Consider the following 14,388-nt stretch of genomic DNA (forward strand, 5'->3'; position numbering starts at 1 on the left):
AAAAGACCATTAATTCTGTCACTGTCTGATCTTACAAACCCACCAGTGTGGGTGGTGGGAAGCAGTTAGCTCTCCAGAAGGGCATTTCAGACCAGGATATATTTGTTTTAAAAGGGATATCTTTTCTTTGTAACATGCACCATGACTTCAGCAGTGCATGCACTATCGTGGTTTCTCATTGTCCATCACTGGACAAGGGAGAAAATCTGTTACCTCTAACAGTGCTAAGAAGTGCTGCCGTACCACATTCCAAGAACTCCGTTGTAAAACGGGACTCGGAGTTATGCTTGAAACCTTATTTATATGGTCCTTCCTCCTTTATATTGCTTCAACTTTGCTTCATTTTAAAAGGAACTCTTCCATTTTACAGTAAAGAGACACTTAACACCCTTTTGTGCCACAAATTTATAAATACATATGCAGAATCTATAGCATGTTTAGCAGAGAGAAGCCCTGTCAAGCAGGTGATCCAAAATACACTCACTGGTAAGTCCACAACATTCAAAAATAGAACAAGAGAGTTCTCTTCAGGAAGGCTGCTAGCAGCAAGAGTCACCTCTAAGAGAGGCTGCTACTGCCAAATTCAGAGTTAAATTGCCACCCACACTCTGGAAGGCAGGCTTGGCTTGGGGGGTTCTGTCACTAGCAACAGGCTGGAAGCGTGAGCTGTTGTGAAAACGGAGGGAAGCCTCATTATCTTTGATGGTTTGGGAGAAGGATGGAAACCTCTCTGACAATTATCTCGGCAGACTGAAGATTTATTTTACCTTTGCCTGTGTTGCCATCATGAAAATGAAGTACCCAAGATTACTACAGATTAGTCAAAAAAGCATAATTGAAGAGATGTCTTAAATGTTTTTTGCATGTTTTAAAGCAGACAAGTTTTTTCAGTGTACTTTGTAGCTAGCTAAGAACTCCCATCCATGTGATTTGAGGCCAAGGGGGAAAATCAGATTTATCCTAGCTTAAACCCACGGTTTTTCTGAATTTCCTCTCTTTACTAAGGGAGTGATGATTATCTTTCCGTAAGTACATAATATGTACTTATATACAATAGCCCAGATAATACATTAAGATAATATTTTACCTATGCAATATGTTAAATGGGAAAGCCCCCCAAAAATAGACAATTACATTTTTGAGACACTGTCCCTTTTCCTAAGTTATTTAGAACAATACTGAGTATACCTACTCCCACAAGGAAAAAAACCCCCAAAAAAACCCCAAAACCCCAACACCAACCAATCTCTGTTTTACATAGTTATGAAGGTCACCATTTGCCAGGGATGGGTAAATACTATCCGAAGTAGAGCAGGAAACTACTAAATACATCCAAGACAGAAATGCAGCAACGTACAAGACAGATGACAACTACTTTAGTGGATAGCTGATACTGACCTTAAAAATCCCCCCAAGCCTGTTCCGACATTGGAGGCATTTGATAAGCAAAACCGACTGCTGTCATTTGAGCCCTTTGCCAACAGTGAGTTTACTTGCACAGTGCTCCTGTGATATATGGAGATTACTTAGGTTTACTGAAACACAACTGTTAAGTACTGTCCAGTGTTCAGCCAGAAAATCTGGGAACAGAGTCTAGATGTTAATCCATTAACCGTTATAAAAGCCTTTCTTCCTTAACGAAGGATAAGGTTTCGTCGTCTTTAAAAAAAAAGTTAGAATTTCATATTTATTTGGTATTCACGGTACAGCATACTTTATATACTATCTTGTACTTTCAAGATTTTTAAAAAATAAAAGTACTTTTCAACGATGTGGATCTCCTCCCTTATGCATTTACTCTTTTCAGAACAGTAGGACATACGACAAGGAGCAGCCAAGCAAATTGGGTGTGTTTATGTCCTGAGGTTTTCTCCCTTGTTGCAGATTTAAAAAATGGTAACACTGCATTAGCTGTGGTTGCTCCAAAACAGAGTGTCCCCTCTACCTCGAACGCATCTCCCTGAAGGAACTTGCCATTCCCATTCTCCACTCGTGACAGATCCAAACCACCACAAAGCCAAATTCGTAAGGTGACAAGCGAGGTCTGGCAGTTACACACATGCAAACAACAAAACAAAACTAAGATCTCTCCCTGTTCATGGGTTTTGTATGCGTACAAATTAAGCATTTGAAATAGTAAAAATTTAACTGTCTGACACCTGAGATAAAAATAAATTCCAGACAAATGTGCCACTGCATAGGGCAGGTGCAATAGCACAAATATAATTAGAAATAGAAATTGGAAGTATTTCCATACAAGCTGACATGACCTGCGCTTAGCAGCCTCTATCTCAAAACTGCTAGGTGACAAACATAATCCAATTTTGACGTTCACTCGTCATGTCCTGCACACTTCCGTATCAACCTGTTTATGATGCACGTTGGTGTGCATCCCTTACATCCTCCTCGCCCCACACAAGGAAATTTGTGCCTACAGTCAGATTTTATCATGAAACAGATTTTAATGCTGCGCAAGAGTAGTTCCCAGGCTCTAGGTTCACTGTCCTCCAGGCAGTGAACCTAGCAAAAGGTAATTACCATCGAATTATTTTCAATTCAAGTGATTATGTTCACTGCTGGCACCATAATATGAGCACATGTAATAAAAGTTCAGATTGATGCTATTAAATACATTATGGATATTTTATATTTCTTACCACAGTTTTTACAGTTTCACAAATATCAAAACCCAGGTGCACATGTCTATGTTGCAACACAGAATGACTATACAATTCCAAAAAGAGCAGGCATTTCAAATACACAATTCTGAAGTGTAAACACGGTGTACAAGCTCTTCACCTCGCAATAAATCCAGGTGCTATGCAGTAGCAGCTGAGGTAACACCATACAGCATGAACTCAACAAATGGTTGGTTTGCCTCAAGATGATTTTTAGCATCCTTCTGTCCTGTCACCTGTTCAGTCTTTAGTTCTCCCTCAAGTTATACAAACATAAATACATTTCTGATTTGAAAGGACACTTAGACAAGTCATGAGGATTTACGTGAGTACAGTACATTTAAGTTCAAGTGCAAAAAAAGTAACTAGTGGCTAGTCATCAATGTTTCTTTTTATTGTCTATGGTGTTGGTCCCAGGCACCCCCAGAACATGGGTTGTTCTAAAAGCACGGCTAAAGCACAGCTACGGGACACCCCTTCAGTCAAGCTAACGGGACGTCAAAGCGGGTAAAACTGCGCACCCCCTTTTCTGCTTAGCTGCTGACATCTTCCTCTCCCCCAACCCTGTGCTCCTGTTAATCCTGCCCCTGGATCTCCGTACAGTCCCACGGCACGCACCTTCCCCACGGAAGGCCTGGCACATCACATACGTCCGATTTCAAGGAGGGCTGAGCGACCCTCACTCAGTCCCGTAGAAGCTGAGCGCTCAAACTCTCCCAGGAACAAGCTGTTAATGTAAGCAAATGGGCCAAAACACTGTCCTGACTAAACCCCCAGACTCCTCCTTGGGCCCAAGGCTTTCCCTCCAGCAGCAATTTTCACTATGTACCAGCAAGTGAGCTGGCTGCAGTTAATATTGGAAAGCATAATAAAACATAACCCAAAGTCTTCCAGTGTCTTGACACTGGGCAAAGTAATTTCCTAAACATACCGCAATTTAGTTACGTTTGCTTCCTCCTGAGAATCTCTCACTCCACTTGATTTCTGCATCAACAACTTTGCCCGTATAATCCTAATCATTAAGATTTTTAGGTGATTCCTCCCTACCCCCCACCTTCCCTAGGCACTTAAAGCTTACCGTTTTCTTAATAAATAACCACAGTAACTACACTGCATTAAATAAAACGTTGTGTAGATGATGAAATAAAAACCCCAAAAGACAGCGTGTCCACTGAAAACCTTGGTCAATCTCAGGTTGTGCACTCTTGTCTCAATACAACATCAAACCTAAAATTACCCCCGCGCACACAACCTATGCCCAACGGAAGGGCTGCAAGCGCAGAGGTTAACTTCTTCAGAAGCCTTCCTCCAGCTTGTTTGTTTCACTAAAACGCCAGTTGAAAATCTTTGCTTTGCAGAACTAAACCTTTATGTCAGACAACATAACATTAGCTTCAAAAACATATTCTTTGAATACGTGTGTGTTTTACTTAATCCATCACCATAATATGAAGATACGCTTGCTAAAGCTACTCTGTTTCTGAGAAATCTTTACAGAGACAGTTTCATGCTGTTCCTATATTTATTGGATCTCATATTTTCTAATAGACTATGTAGGGAAACTCAGTTTCTCTCCTAAAAAGTCTTTTCATTTTGTCTTGGGAACAAATTCAAAGAAGTAAATTACCCAATCAAGTTAGACCCTCTGTGCCTCAACAAGTGAAGAGCAAACTCCCTTTTTCTACAGATTGCAAAGAAATCTCATAGCACTTGACTCAGCTTCAGCAAAGCAGCCAAGAATTCTTCCTCCTGTTAGATCCAGCCACAATCACTTCCCTCAAGAATTCCGAACTTTGGCTTCCCTGCTCATGTTGCTCTGTGTAGTCATATGAATATTCTTTATATAGTTAAAAGCTTGCACTGCATCACATTATGATCGTTAAGATGAAGGAAGTCCTACTTTTGAGCTCCTACTCCAGCATTTCCCAGGTGAGAAGCAGAATTCCATGCACTGGATTTGATAAGATGAGCGCATCTCAGGGCCCTGCAGCAGCAGGCTGAGCATCACGATCCGACACAACACGGTCGCCATCTACTTGGGAATCTGATGTTGCTGTAGGTGTTGGTGCTGAACAATTTCTGGGCTGCCCAGAATCTGTCGGATTTTGGGGTTGTCTTGCTGAGCTGGCTGATGAAGCACTGCAGTTCTCATTGATTTTCTAAAGAGAGGGGAAAGGATTGCGTGCAGAAAGTAAGTATAAACGCTCATGACACTACCCCCAGTGCTATACCCCCAGATGCATTCAGGCACTTCTGGAAATTCACAAAGCGCTTACTTTGAATGCCCGCAACGTAACAAATCAAACGTAAAGAAGCAAAGCAAAAGTAGTACATTGAAATCCAGATGACACTAATAGCAAGCAGACAGTAGCTTACCTTCCATCTCTTTTCCTAACTGCACTTTCCCAAGAAGCATGCAAAAAACAAACTTGTTGTGTTTCAAGGGGAAAAAAAAACAATTAACTGGACTTCAAAGTGTTCAGACAAGATCATTATTTTGACCAAACAATTCTGTAAAATTTTTTCATGCTCCTTAAATATAGCTTTCCTCAACAGTTCCCTCCCTCCCCAAGATACTGCTCAGACAAGAAGAACTACTTTTATACCAGTACTGTATTTTTACAGGAAGGAAAGAATACTGAAGAGATTATATGCCACAGAGATGCCAACAGGCACAAAAGCCTTTCCAGCCTCTTCACAATTCTCCGTGAAGGGGCTGGGTGGTGTCCAGCAATGTTGGACAAGCCTCTCAGACACCACACAACTGCAAAACATTCTTTTCTTGCCATGTTCATTGCGTAAGTTCTGTGCAACTGCTTTTTTGTGATTTCTCTTCTTAAAAGGGGACAGCTTATACTAACCAAGACCCTGAGGACATTTACCAATGGGAAACAGAGCGGTTTGTCTGGACAAATTACTTTGATGTCAGAGACCCGCTGATATCTTCAGTGTCACTATAAAAACCACGTTCTTTGACTCAGGGAAGTTCAAAAACAAACAAACAAACAAAAATCCAACCAACCTAAAGCAGACATGCCTGTAAATATATTTTCAAGAATAAAGACAAATAAGAAAGGCAGGAGATCACTGACCAGGTTAAATTCCTACACACTCTGCTCCGCTGATTCACACTCATATCCCAAATTACCCATTTCTAAAGACAGCAGTTGTGGAAAAAGCATTTCTGTGTTTACGCCTACCGGGTGCATAAGAAGGAACCTCGCCCACTCCTTCCAGACAGGTAAACACAGTGGTTTTAACATTAACCATGCTGTTCTAAAACTTGTGTTGACAGCATTTCCCTACTTTACGTAAGCAGTATGCTTCAGCTCCATTCCGAAACACACGTCCAAAGCATTCGATGATAGTTCAAGATCCAAGCCCATCCAATCATTGATGAAGCTAACGATATTAAAAAGATATTTTGGGGGGAGACTGGACAGAAGGGAAATGGTGTAAATTAAGACATTTTAAATCACGGAATGGCTCTCATCTGGTGTAACTCTAGATAAAAAACAAATGAACTTTATTTGAACGGAAGGCTCTGTATCCCATCAGTAGTTGCCTGGAACGCCTATTTCTGCAACAATGTAGATGTTTGACAGCATCACCCAAGGAAGCAAAACTAAATAAAAATCATTTTATGCTCTGTTAAGCAGCTGTCCATCTTCATGTTCAGTTATCACCTTGTAAATTTTGCAAAATGCATAACCTGCGGATTCCAACTGATATGAAAACAAATGTAAACTTAAAGGGAATTCAAGTATATCCAAGCCTGTAAAACAGAGTGTCTTTCTATGTCTCTCCCTCTCCTCCCATCTTCAGGAAGGTAATGCTTGCAAAAATAGTTACTCCTGCTGTACTATACATAGAAACCAACTCTATTTCATGCAGATTTCAACTACCGTTTCACAACTCCGAATTTATGACAAGCTGACAGAGAATATCTGCCAGGTACTAACAGATTTACACAGCTATAAAGGTTTTCAAGCATCCACCAAATACATAAGAAGTTCCTGTACATTAGAAGATTACCTGCAAAGGCTGATTCTCGGGAGTTGGATTGGTTTTGGATAGTTTAACCATCTCTTTTATCTGGTAGACAGCATAAGCTAAGGTGACCCAAGGAGAAGAGCTGATGCCCCAGGCAGGCTTGTTCACATCCTCCTGCTCTTCTTGGTGTTTCGTTTTCTTTAGAGGGGGTCTGGGCTCAGTCCGAGGCATGATATCATCCGACTGCTGTTGTACGAGGTCAATAGTCGCTATGGGAACAGGACTGGAAGGCACTGGGATCCTTTCCGCCAGCATTGTCTTTTCTGAAGTTTAAAACAAAATAATCACTGGCAAAAGCCAACAAGCTTAAAAAGATGTGAAGCAGACAATGAACACCAAGTGTTTCTTGCTGTCGTAATATGGTTATCACTGTACTGAAAGCGGAACACTGACACAAACAGCCAGGAGCCAGACACGCCACTATCTCGTTCAGGGAAACACAACGTGGAGGTTGTCCTTACAAGCCAGGCGGTTCTGCCGCTGCAGCCAGGTATTTTAGATGGCTGCATAAAGAGGAGGGGCTAATGAGCATGAAGTGGTCCATTTGTTCCCAGCTAGCTATTAGAAATAGGTGTTTTCATGTTACGTGGAAATTTAGGTCGTTTTCATGTTACACGCAAATTGAAAATAAGTCTTTTAGACCTGTAGCATAATGCCTGCATCTTACAACTCACTCGTACTCATAACTAAACACTGGCTTCCCAGGGCCTACATCATCAGAACAGCCATTTCTGATCTTACAGTTTCTAAACCTACTAATTTGACTTAAAGAAGTTGTTCTACATCTTCACCACTTTTTTATTTAAGAAACAAACCAACCCTCCATAGTTGCTGAGATGAAGTTATGCAATTAGTGAGGAAAGAACAAGGTTAGGGACACACGGGAGGAGACAAAATATCTGTCGCCGAGTTTCAGGTAAAGGAAGAAATCCTCCCAACAGATCTTTACATCTAAAGTTTTCTGATAATCTGAAATAGTTTTCACAACTGGCTTGAAATGTCACCCATAAATGAGTGTCATGACCCAACACAATGTGCCTTACAATCTTTAAGAGCCAGAGTATTCGTATACAAAAAGTAACTAAAGAGATTGTTAGAAACCGTTGGATATTTTAAGTAATAGCTGTATGTTCTCTTCGAGTCTGTAAATAACACATTCTGTAAATTTTGAGAAAATATTTTTTCTGAGTAGAAATATTTTACCGATTAAAAATATCTTTTTTTCAAAATTATAAAATCATATTTTGTTTGCAGACTCTTAGATAGTACTGGATATTTTAAGCAATGGCTGGATGTTCTCGAGTAGTGAAGAAATGAAGAGACTAATCCTGCACACACTTGACCACACGCTTAGTTTTACTCATCCAACTGGTCTTGTTGAAAGCAACCTAATTACTGCCATGCTTAAAATTAAGATACACACTCCTAAGATGGATAGTGTGTATTAAATGAAAACCAAAGACTGAAACAAACTCAATAGAATAAGGCCACTAAGAACAAACTATTCTTTTGTAGCTTCACATGTAATTAACCGAAAGTTGATGGGAAACTGAAACAGCAAATATCCTTTTCACCTTTCCGTTTCTGCCATTGAACAGAGGTGAAGAAAATTCTAGCAAAATAAATATTTGAACACTTCAGTACAGGCAACATGATAACTAGTCAAGGACAATCTATCTAATGTTCCAGCTAAAGAAAACTAACTTTCATTTCATACTCAAAGTTCGTATTGGAAAGTAACATTTGGGTAAAAAGCAGATCAAAAATTCAGGGCTTCTCAGAATTTGCCACAGTTTTATTGTCTTTGTAAGAATTAGATTTATGCTAAATCCTTAACTTTGCACTAAGTATTTAATTTCTGGTTAGCCTTTATATTAATAAAGGCAGAGATGAAAAAGTTCAAGTTCCACCTGAGGGGAGATTTCTCGAGCGCCAGAACAGAACTGAGGCATTTATAAAAGTTTCTGTCCTCTGAAACCATCTCTACAATTTCTGGCAGAGGTGGCTTGGACTGGCAGCGTATGAGAGCATGCAGTGGTCAAGGTGACCTTAAAGAACTGATGCAACTGAAATGACTCACTACAGATGTTAAGCCTAACCTAAAGGATTCCCAGAACTGAGAGGACATACAGGTAGTAAAATATGTTACACTTTCCTCCTGTCAACCTCCCAGAACTCAATGCTGCCCTTCTTACAGCAGTGGCACACCACTTCCATGTCTATCATTGCTCGGGAAAAAACTTCTCACTTGAAAACAAACTGTTTTGTCAAAATCTGAGTAAAGACACCAAACACACAACATGAAAGCTGCAGGGAGCAGCTTCAGAGGTACCTTTTTTCACTAGCTCTAATTTTGTAGTGTCTCAGTGACACGAATGTTTACCTTCTTCTTCATCAGGAACCAACAACCACTGGATCAGTGCAAATAGAAGAAGAATCACTAAGCAAGCCATCCCTATTCCTCTGAATGTGGCAGCAGGACCTGTAATGAGATTTTTCATTTTTTTTTTAAATTGAGAATCTACTTACTTAATAAAATAATACAAGATGAGCCAGCATTATGCGCTCCTTGGGCACGTATTGTCCCATGTAGACTCTTATTAGCTTGTTTTATTACATTTTCCTCCCCAAACACTTCTTCTACAGGCTTTGCAAAGGATTTTTAACCAAGTAATTAGATTTTCATTTGTTCATTGAGAGGCTGCATAGCATCAACCTATTCTCTCACAAAGGATTCATTCATCTTAAGAATCAGGTTGGACATTTGCTCACGCAATACTAAAAATACCTGGGTATAACATATTTAATCAGTCTGTAACACTGACAGGACAAAGCCATAAGCAACCTGGGCCCAATTCAGCGCTAACCTTGCTTTGATCAGGGGCCTGGACTGGAGATCTCCTGAGGTCCCTCCCAGCCTGAGCAGTGCTATGATTCCATGATTTATACAAAGTTTATTACTCTCTAAAACATAACAATACCTTAAGCATAAATAAGTTTAAAGCTAGTAGTTCAGTAAAACCAGAACTTCAATAAATAAAATTCTTCAATACAATTTTTGCTTACCGAAGTAATTGACCAAAACCCCTCCAACCATAGCCCCGCATCCTCTGCCCAGACCCAAGTGGAGACCTTGCAGGATTCCCTGGGCTGACGTTCTCAGCTCCGGAGGCACTGCCGCGCTCAGGTACGAAATACAAGCCGCCCATATAGCCGCATGTGTGACGCCTAGAGAGACGAGACATTGTGAAGAGTTCAGGGTCACGAGTGTACAACATCCGCACTTACCAGCTGGAGCATGCGATGGAGAAAACAACAAAATCCTTTCACTGACAAATGTCGTGAAGTGCCAATCGGCTTTTGGTAACGTGATACTGGCAACCAAGCCCCGGGGAGACATGATGACTCCTCCTGCAGAGTCTCTCAATAGCTCCTTCTCCCTCCAAGATGACCTCGCTTCTCTTCTCGAGACACAGTCCCTAGGAGACTAAATAAAGCACCTTAAAAGTCTCTCTGCCAGATTCCTCGTCCCTTCGAGAGTGACCCAGGGCCCCTGCAATACGGTCCTGATTTCATAAGCTGCAGGCAATTAAAGCATTGACGCCTCTCAGCAGTCTCCTTACTGCCACAATGAAGGCAGTGCAAAGGTCATAAAAGCCAAACGGTATCGGAGACACCCCTGTCATTTCAGAGGCAAGAATTAATCCCCTCCTGCCCTTCTCACTCCCCCCAAACAAACTCCTTCTGAACTCAACACCAACACGCTCCGCATTTAGCGCGGAACCGTCTGGATGGGAAAAGCACGCAAGCTCCTCAGGGTAGGGCAAAGATGCTGGCTTTCACGCCTGCTGCTCGGAGGCGGTCAGCACGCCCTTCCTCCCGCTACGACGGCACCCTGCGCAGGCGCCGCCGCCGCGCGTTTCACCCGCTCCCGAGGTCCTCACTGCTGTGAGCCACGGCCACCTATCCAAGACAGCCCCAGCTCCCCAGCAGGGACCTGGGAAGTCTCCTTCTGGCCCGTTGCCTTGTAGGTCCAGGGTTATGGGCATCTCTTCCTGCGGCAGAAGAAGGGCGGCTAAGGGGAAAGACCACGGGCAGGCAGAAGGAGGCTGCGGGTGGAGCCCCCGTCTGCCAGCACCTGCTTGGTGGGTTTTGTGTGGAGCGGGGAAGAACAGGACAGGAAAAGGCAGGGTTGTGGAGAAGTTGGAAAAACAAAACAATTTTGTAGCTCATCACACATTAAATAAGCCTGAACTATTTTGCCACCCTCAGATTGAGTGGGAATATTTTTTTCTTATTTGAGTGGTATTAAAAATAGTCATCACAGCTTACCAACGCCTGAGCTCTACTGCCTCGGTTTTAAAAAAATGTTGGCACAACTGATGATTCAGTCAACATGTTTCTGTCCTCTACGCTTGACTTATTAATGAACAGTTGGACACTCAATAATTACTGAGGCATTTAGGCTGAAGACTCGTAAGAGCAAGAAAACACATGATTTTGTAACATACTCACAGAATAACTTGGATTTTGCTTAGTTGTAAAATGATAAATAGCACTGTATGGAATTGATACGGTTCAGGTATAGACGTGTTAGATGTCCCTGAGGCTGTACAGTTCATTTTCATTCCAAATCTAAATAAAAATTTCTCAAGCTTTGGGTTTGTAAAGGCCGCCTTTATACATTGCAGAGCTGGTTTTGGTAACAGTACATCATCATGTTGAAAAATAAAAGGCTTACATCAGGACGAGTGTATTTTACCTTACCATTTACCGTTTAAGGCTTTAACTCACAGATTTTCCATCCAAAAAGCTCAGTGTTAAAACTCACTGAATATCTACTTTTTTTTAATGCAGACCCACGTATGCATGGAAAATAGCAACCAAGAACCATCCCAATAACAAAGCAAAGCTAATCTAATATAGGTAACGTGTTTTTTGTTTTAGAAAGGATATCAATTAATGTAAAACATTCAGTTTTATCAGCTATTAAAGAGTAAGTCAAGTTTTAAAGCCAGGCAAATCAAAAACACATCAGAAATTATTTGAACCGTGAAGCACAATACCACTGTATTTGTTTGAAAACACAAGGCCATAACTTAACCAACAGGTTCTGGGGTGTTTTCACCTTTACTAGGCAATCCAGATAGAACATAGTGTTCCCAGCTCCTCTGAAAACAAACCCATACTTTTAAACCAGCTTATTTCACTTGCCTTTAAAGGTACGGGCTTTCCCCCCCCCCATTTTTTTTTTAGTAAGTGTACATTACTAATGTGATTTTTATTATCATTATTTATACAACAGTGACTATTTAAAACAGTTTTTACAACAACTTTTATAAGAGGTCTGGTCTGGATTACTGCTAACCACAATTCTTTTAAAATGAAGTTGTTCACAATAGATATATTGTGACATTATTTGCTAAAACCTCTAACCACCATTTCACCATCTGGACTATAGTTCCAACAAGCATAACAACCCTAGTGTTATGCTTAGAATAATAATGTTTAGCAAACTTAGGATAATTTACATATAAACCAAGAGGTGAAGATTTGGGGAGCCAAATTTATTTCAAGAGAGATGCATCCTAATTATTGCCAGTTAAAGACCCAAGCTTTTTGCTCTCTAGACACAACTGTGTTGCTGGAGCATCAGTAGGAGTCACTTCTTAGAATAGAACTTGTTTTGGAGTTTGTTGGTAACTCCCAAGTGAAAATAGCTAATTTTCAGTTTATCAATATAGTTTTGTAATTTAGAAAATTCCTGTTATCCAAATTGGTGAGCTAGCATAGCTGTTACCAGAGAATTTGGACCATTGCTTTGGAACAGTAAGCTGCAGCTAACTAAGCATATCAAAACTTGATCTGTTAAGTGCAAAATGAACAAGATTGCTTGCATGTTCGGAGACTGATGACATATATATACACTATACGCATTTGCCTACGAGGATATCTTGAAATTTTCAGTTATTAAAGGTTCAGCCTAACCTCTCATTTTCATACATTGCATGTGCAAGTCAATACAGCATACAGATTCAAAACTCTAAATTAAGAAGTGAGTTTAAATCTCCTCATTTACTCCTTTGAGAGTGCAATGCCCCCAGTGCAATGCCCCCAGAGAAGGGCAACGAAGCTGGTGAAGGGCCTGGAGCACAAGTCTGATGAGGAGCGGCTGAGGGAACTGGGACTGTTTAGCCTGGAGAAGAGGAGGCTCAGGGGAGACCTCATCGCGCTCTACAACTACCTGAAGGGAGGTTGTAGCAAGGTGGGGGTTGGTCTCTTCTCCCAAGTAACAAGCGATAGGACGAGAGGAAATGGCCTCAAGTTGCACCAGGGGAGGTTTAGATTGGACATGAGGAGAAATTTCTTTACTGAAAGAGTGGTCAGGCCTTGGAACAGGCTGCCCAGGGAAGTGGTGGAGTCCCCATCCCTGGAAGTATTTAAAAGACGTGTAGATGAGGCGCTTAGGGACATGGTGTAGTGGGCATGGTGGTGTTGGGTTGATGGTTGGACTCGATGATCATAGAGGTCTTTAAAGGATCCTCCCCATCCCACTTACAGACAGCATGGTTCTTATTACAATCAATAGATGCAGTTTGCAGAGTCATCTTCCAGGAATGTCTCCATGCCCTTCAGCACAGCACATGGGGATAATCTTTCTTGTATTGCAGAAATATATTTAAAAGAAAAATAAATTCCTTACAAAAGTCAGCTGAAACTGTTGTTAACCTTAAAACCCCTCCAGTTGATGGCACTGAATTTACATAGAATTTGACAGCTTTCTGGAAAAAGAGTTATGTACAATTATAACACGGACTTCACCAAGGAATTTAAAAGATCTATGCACTTGATGCAGTCACATGGCCCACATGGTACCCACATGCTCTGCACAATCTACTCTTTTTTTGTTTTTTAAAACTCCTACCCCTTACATATCCTAATCCTCACTCACTTAACAAAAATAAGAGCTTCCACCTTACCAAATTTCATTAAGGTGTCACCTCTTATCCCTACCAACAGATTCAGTGGATGTGTAGGAAAGAAAGCAGAGCCCAAAGAAACAGGATTTGGTAACTGCTGCAAAAGAAATAATGAATCAAGAAGAGATTAAACCAGTAAGAGCGAGGAGGGGTAAAGAAAAAGGAGGGGTGGGGGGGAAGACAACAAGTACTTCTAAAAAGATAGAACTTGATCTCCTGTTCAGCAACACTGAATGAGATTACTGGACGTAACAAATGTAGTGGCAGTAATTAGACACACATATAGCCTACCTATGGACTTCATGGACACTAATAACCATGTTAGATGCAGGCTGAAAAGTGCACATAGAACACGAAGAGGCTTTTGGGGGGAGGGGGGTGTATGTGTGTGTGTTTGTTTTGTTTTGTTTTAACTTTCTCATTTGCTGACTATAAATAACTGCAAATAGCAAGTCTACCTGATTCAGCAGTGGCTAGATATAGAGAAAGTCTGGCATATAAATTTATGAGAAAAGTATTATTTTGAAGGTCCTTAGTTTTTTCCTTAGGTCTCGATTACTCAAGATTACCACACAAACCACACAAAAAACCCCACCAAAACAGCTCCCTCACAGCCTTGCTGTAAACGCAAACCTACATATTAAGCAATTCATATTGAAATTTCAGCAGAATGAAAA

The 14,388-nt window shown here is 41.0% G+C and overlaps 1 protein-coding gene across 1 annotated transcript in view; it reads right to left on the bottom strand.

The window, feature by feature from the left end:
• Positions 1 to 2,629: 2,629 nt before the first annotated feature.
• Positions 2,630 to 14,388, bottom strand: part of MFSD6 (major facilitator superfamily domain containing 6) — a 28,992-nt gene continuing 17,233 nt past the window's right edge. Inside the window, exons 4-7 of the mRNA XM_075153652.1 lie at positions 9,798 to 9,959; positions 9,115 to 9,213; positions 6,714 to 6,994; positions 2,630 to 4,837 (exon numbers count right to left, since the gene is read on the bottom strand). Of these exons, the coding sequence (XP_075009753.1) occupies positions 4,655 to 4,837; positions 6,714 to 6,994; positions 9,115 to 9,213; positions 9,798 to 9,959 (725 nt within the window). The 3' untranslated portion in view covers positions 2,630 to 4,654. The remainder of the gene's footprint in view (positions 4,838 to 6,713; positions 6,995 to 9,114; positions 9,214 to 9,797; positions 9,960 to 14,388) is intronic.

Source organism: Calonectris borealis, chromosome 6 (assembly GCF_964195595.1).
Source record: "Calonectris borealis chromosome 6, bCalBor7.hap1.2, whole genome shotgun sequence".
In the NCBI taxonomy this organism is placed as follows: domain Eukaryota; kingdom Metazoa; phylum Chordata; class Aves; order Procellariiformes; family Procellariidae; genus Calonectris; species Calonectris borealis.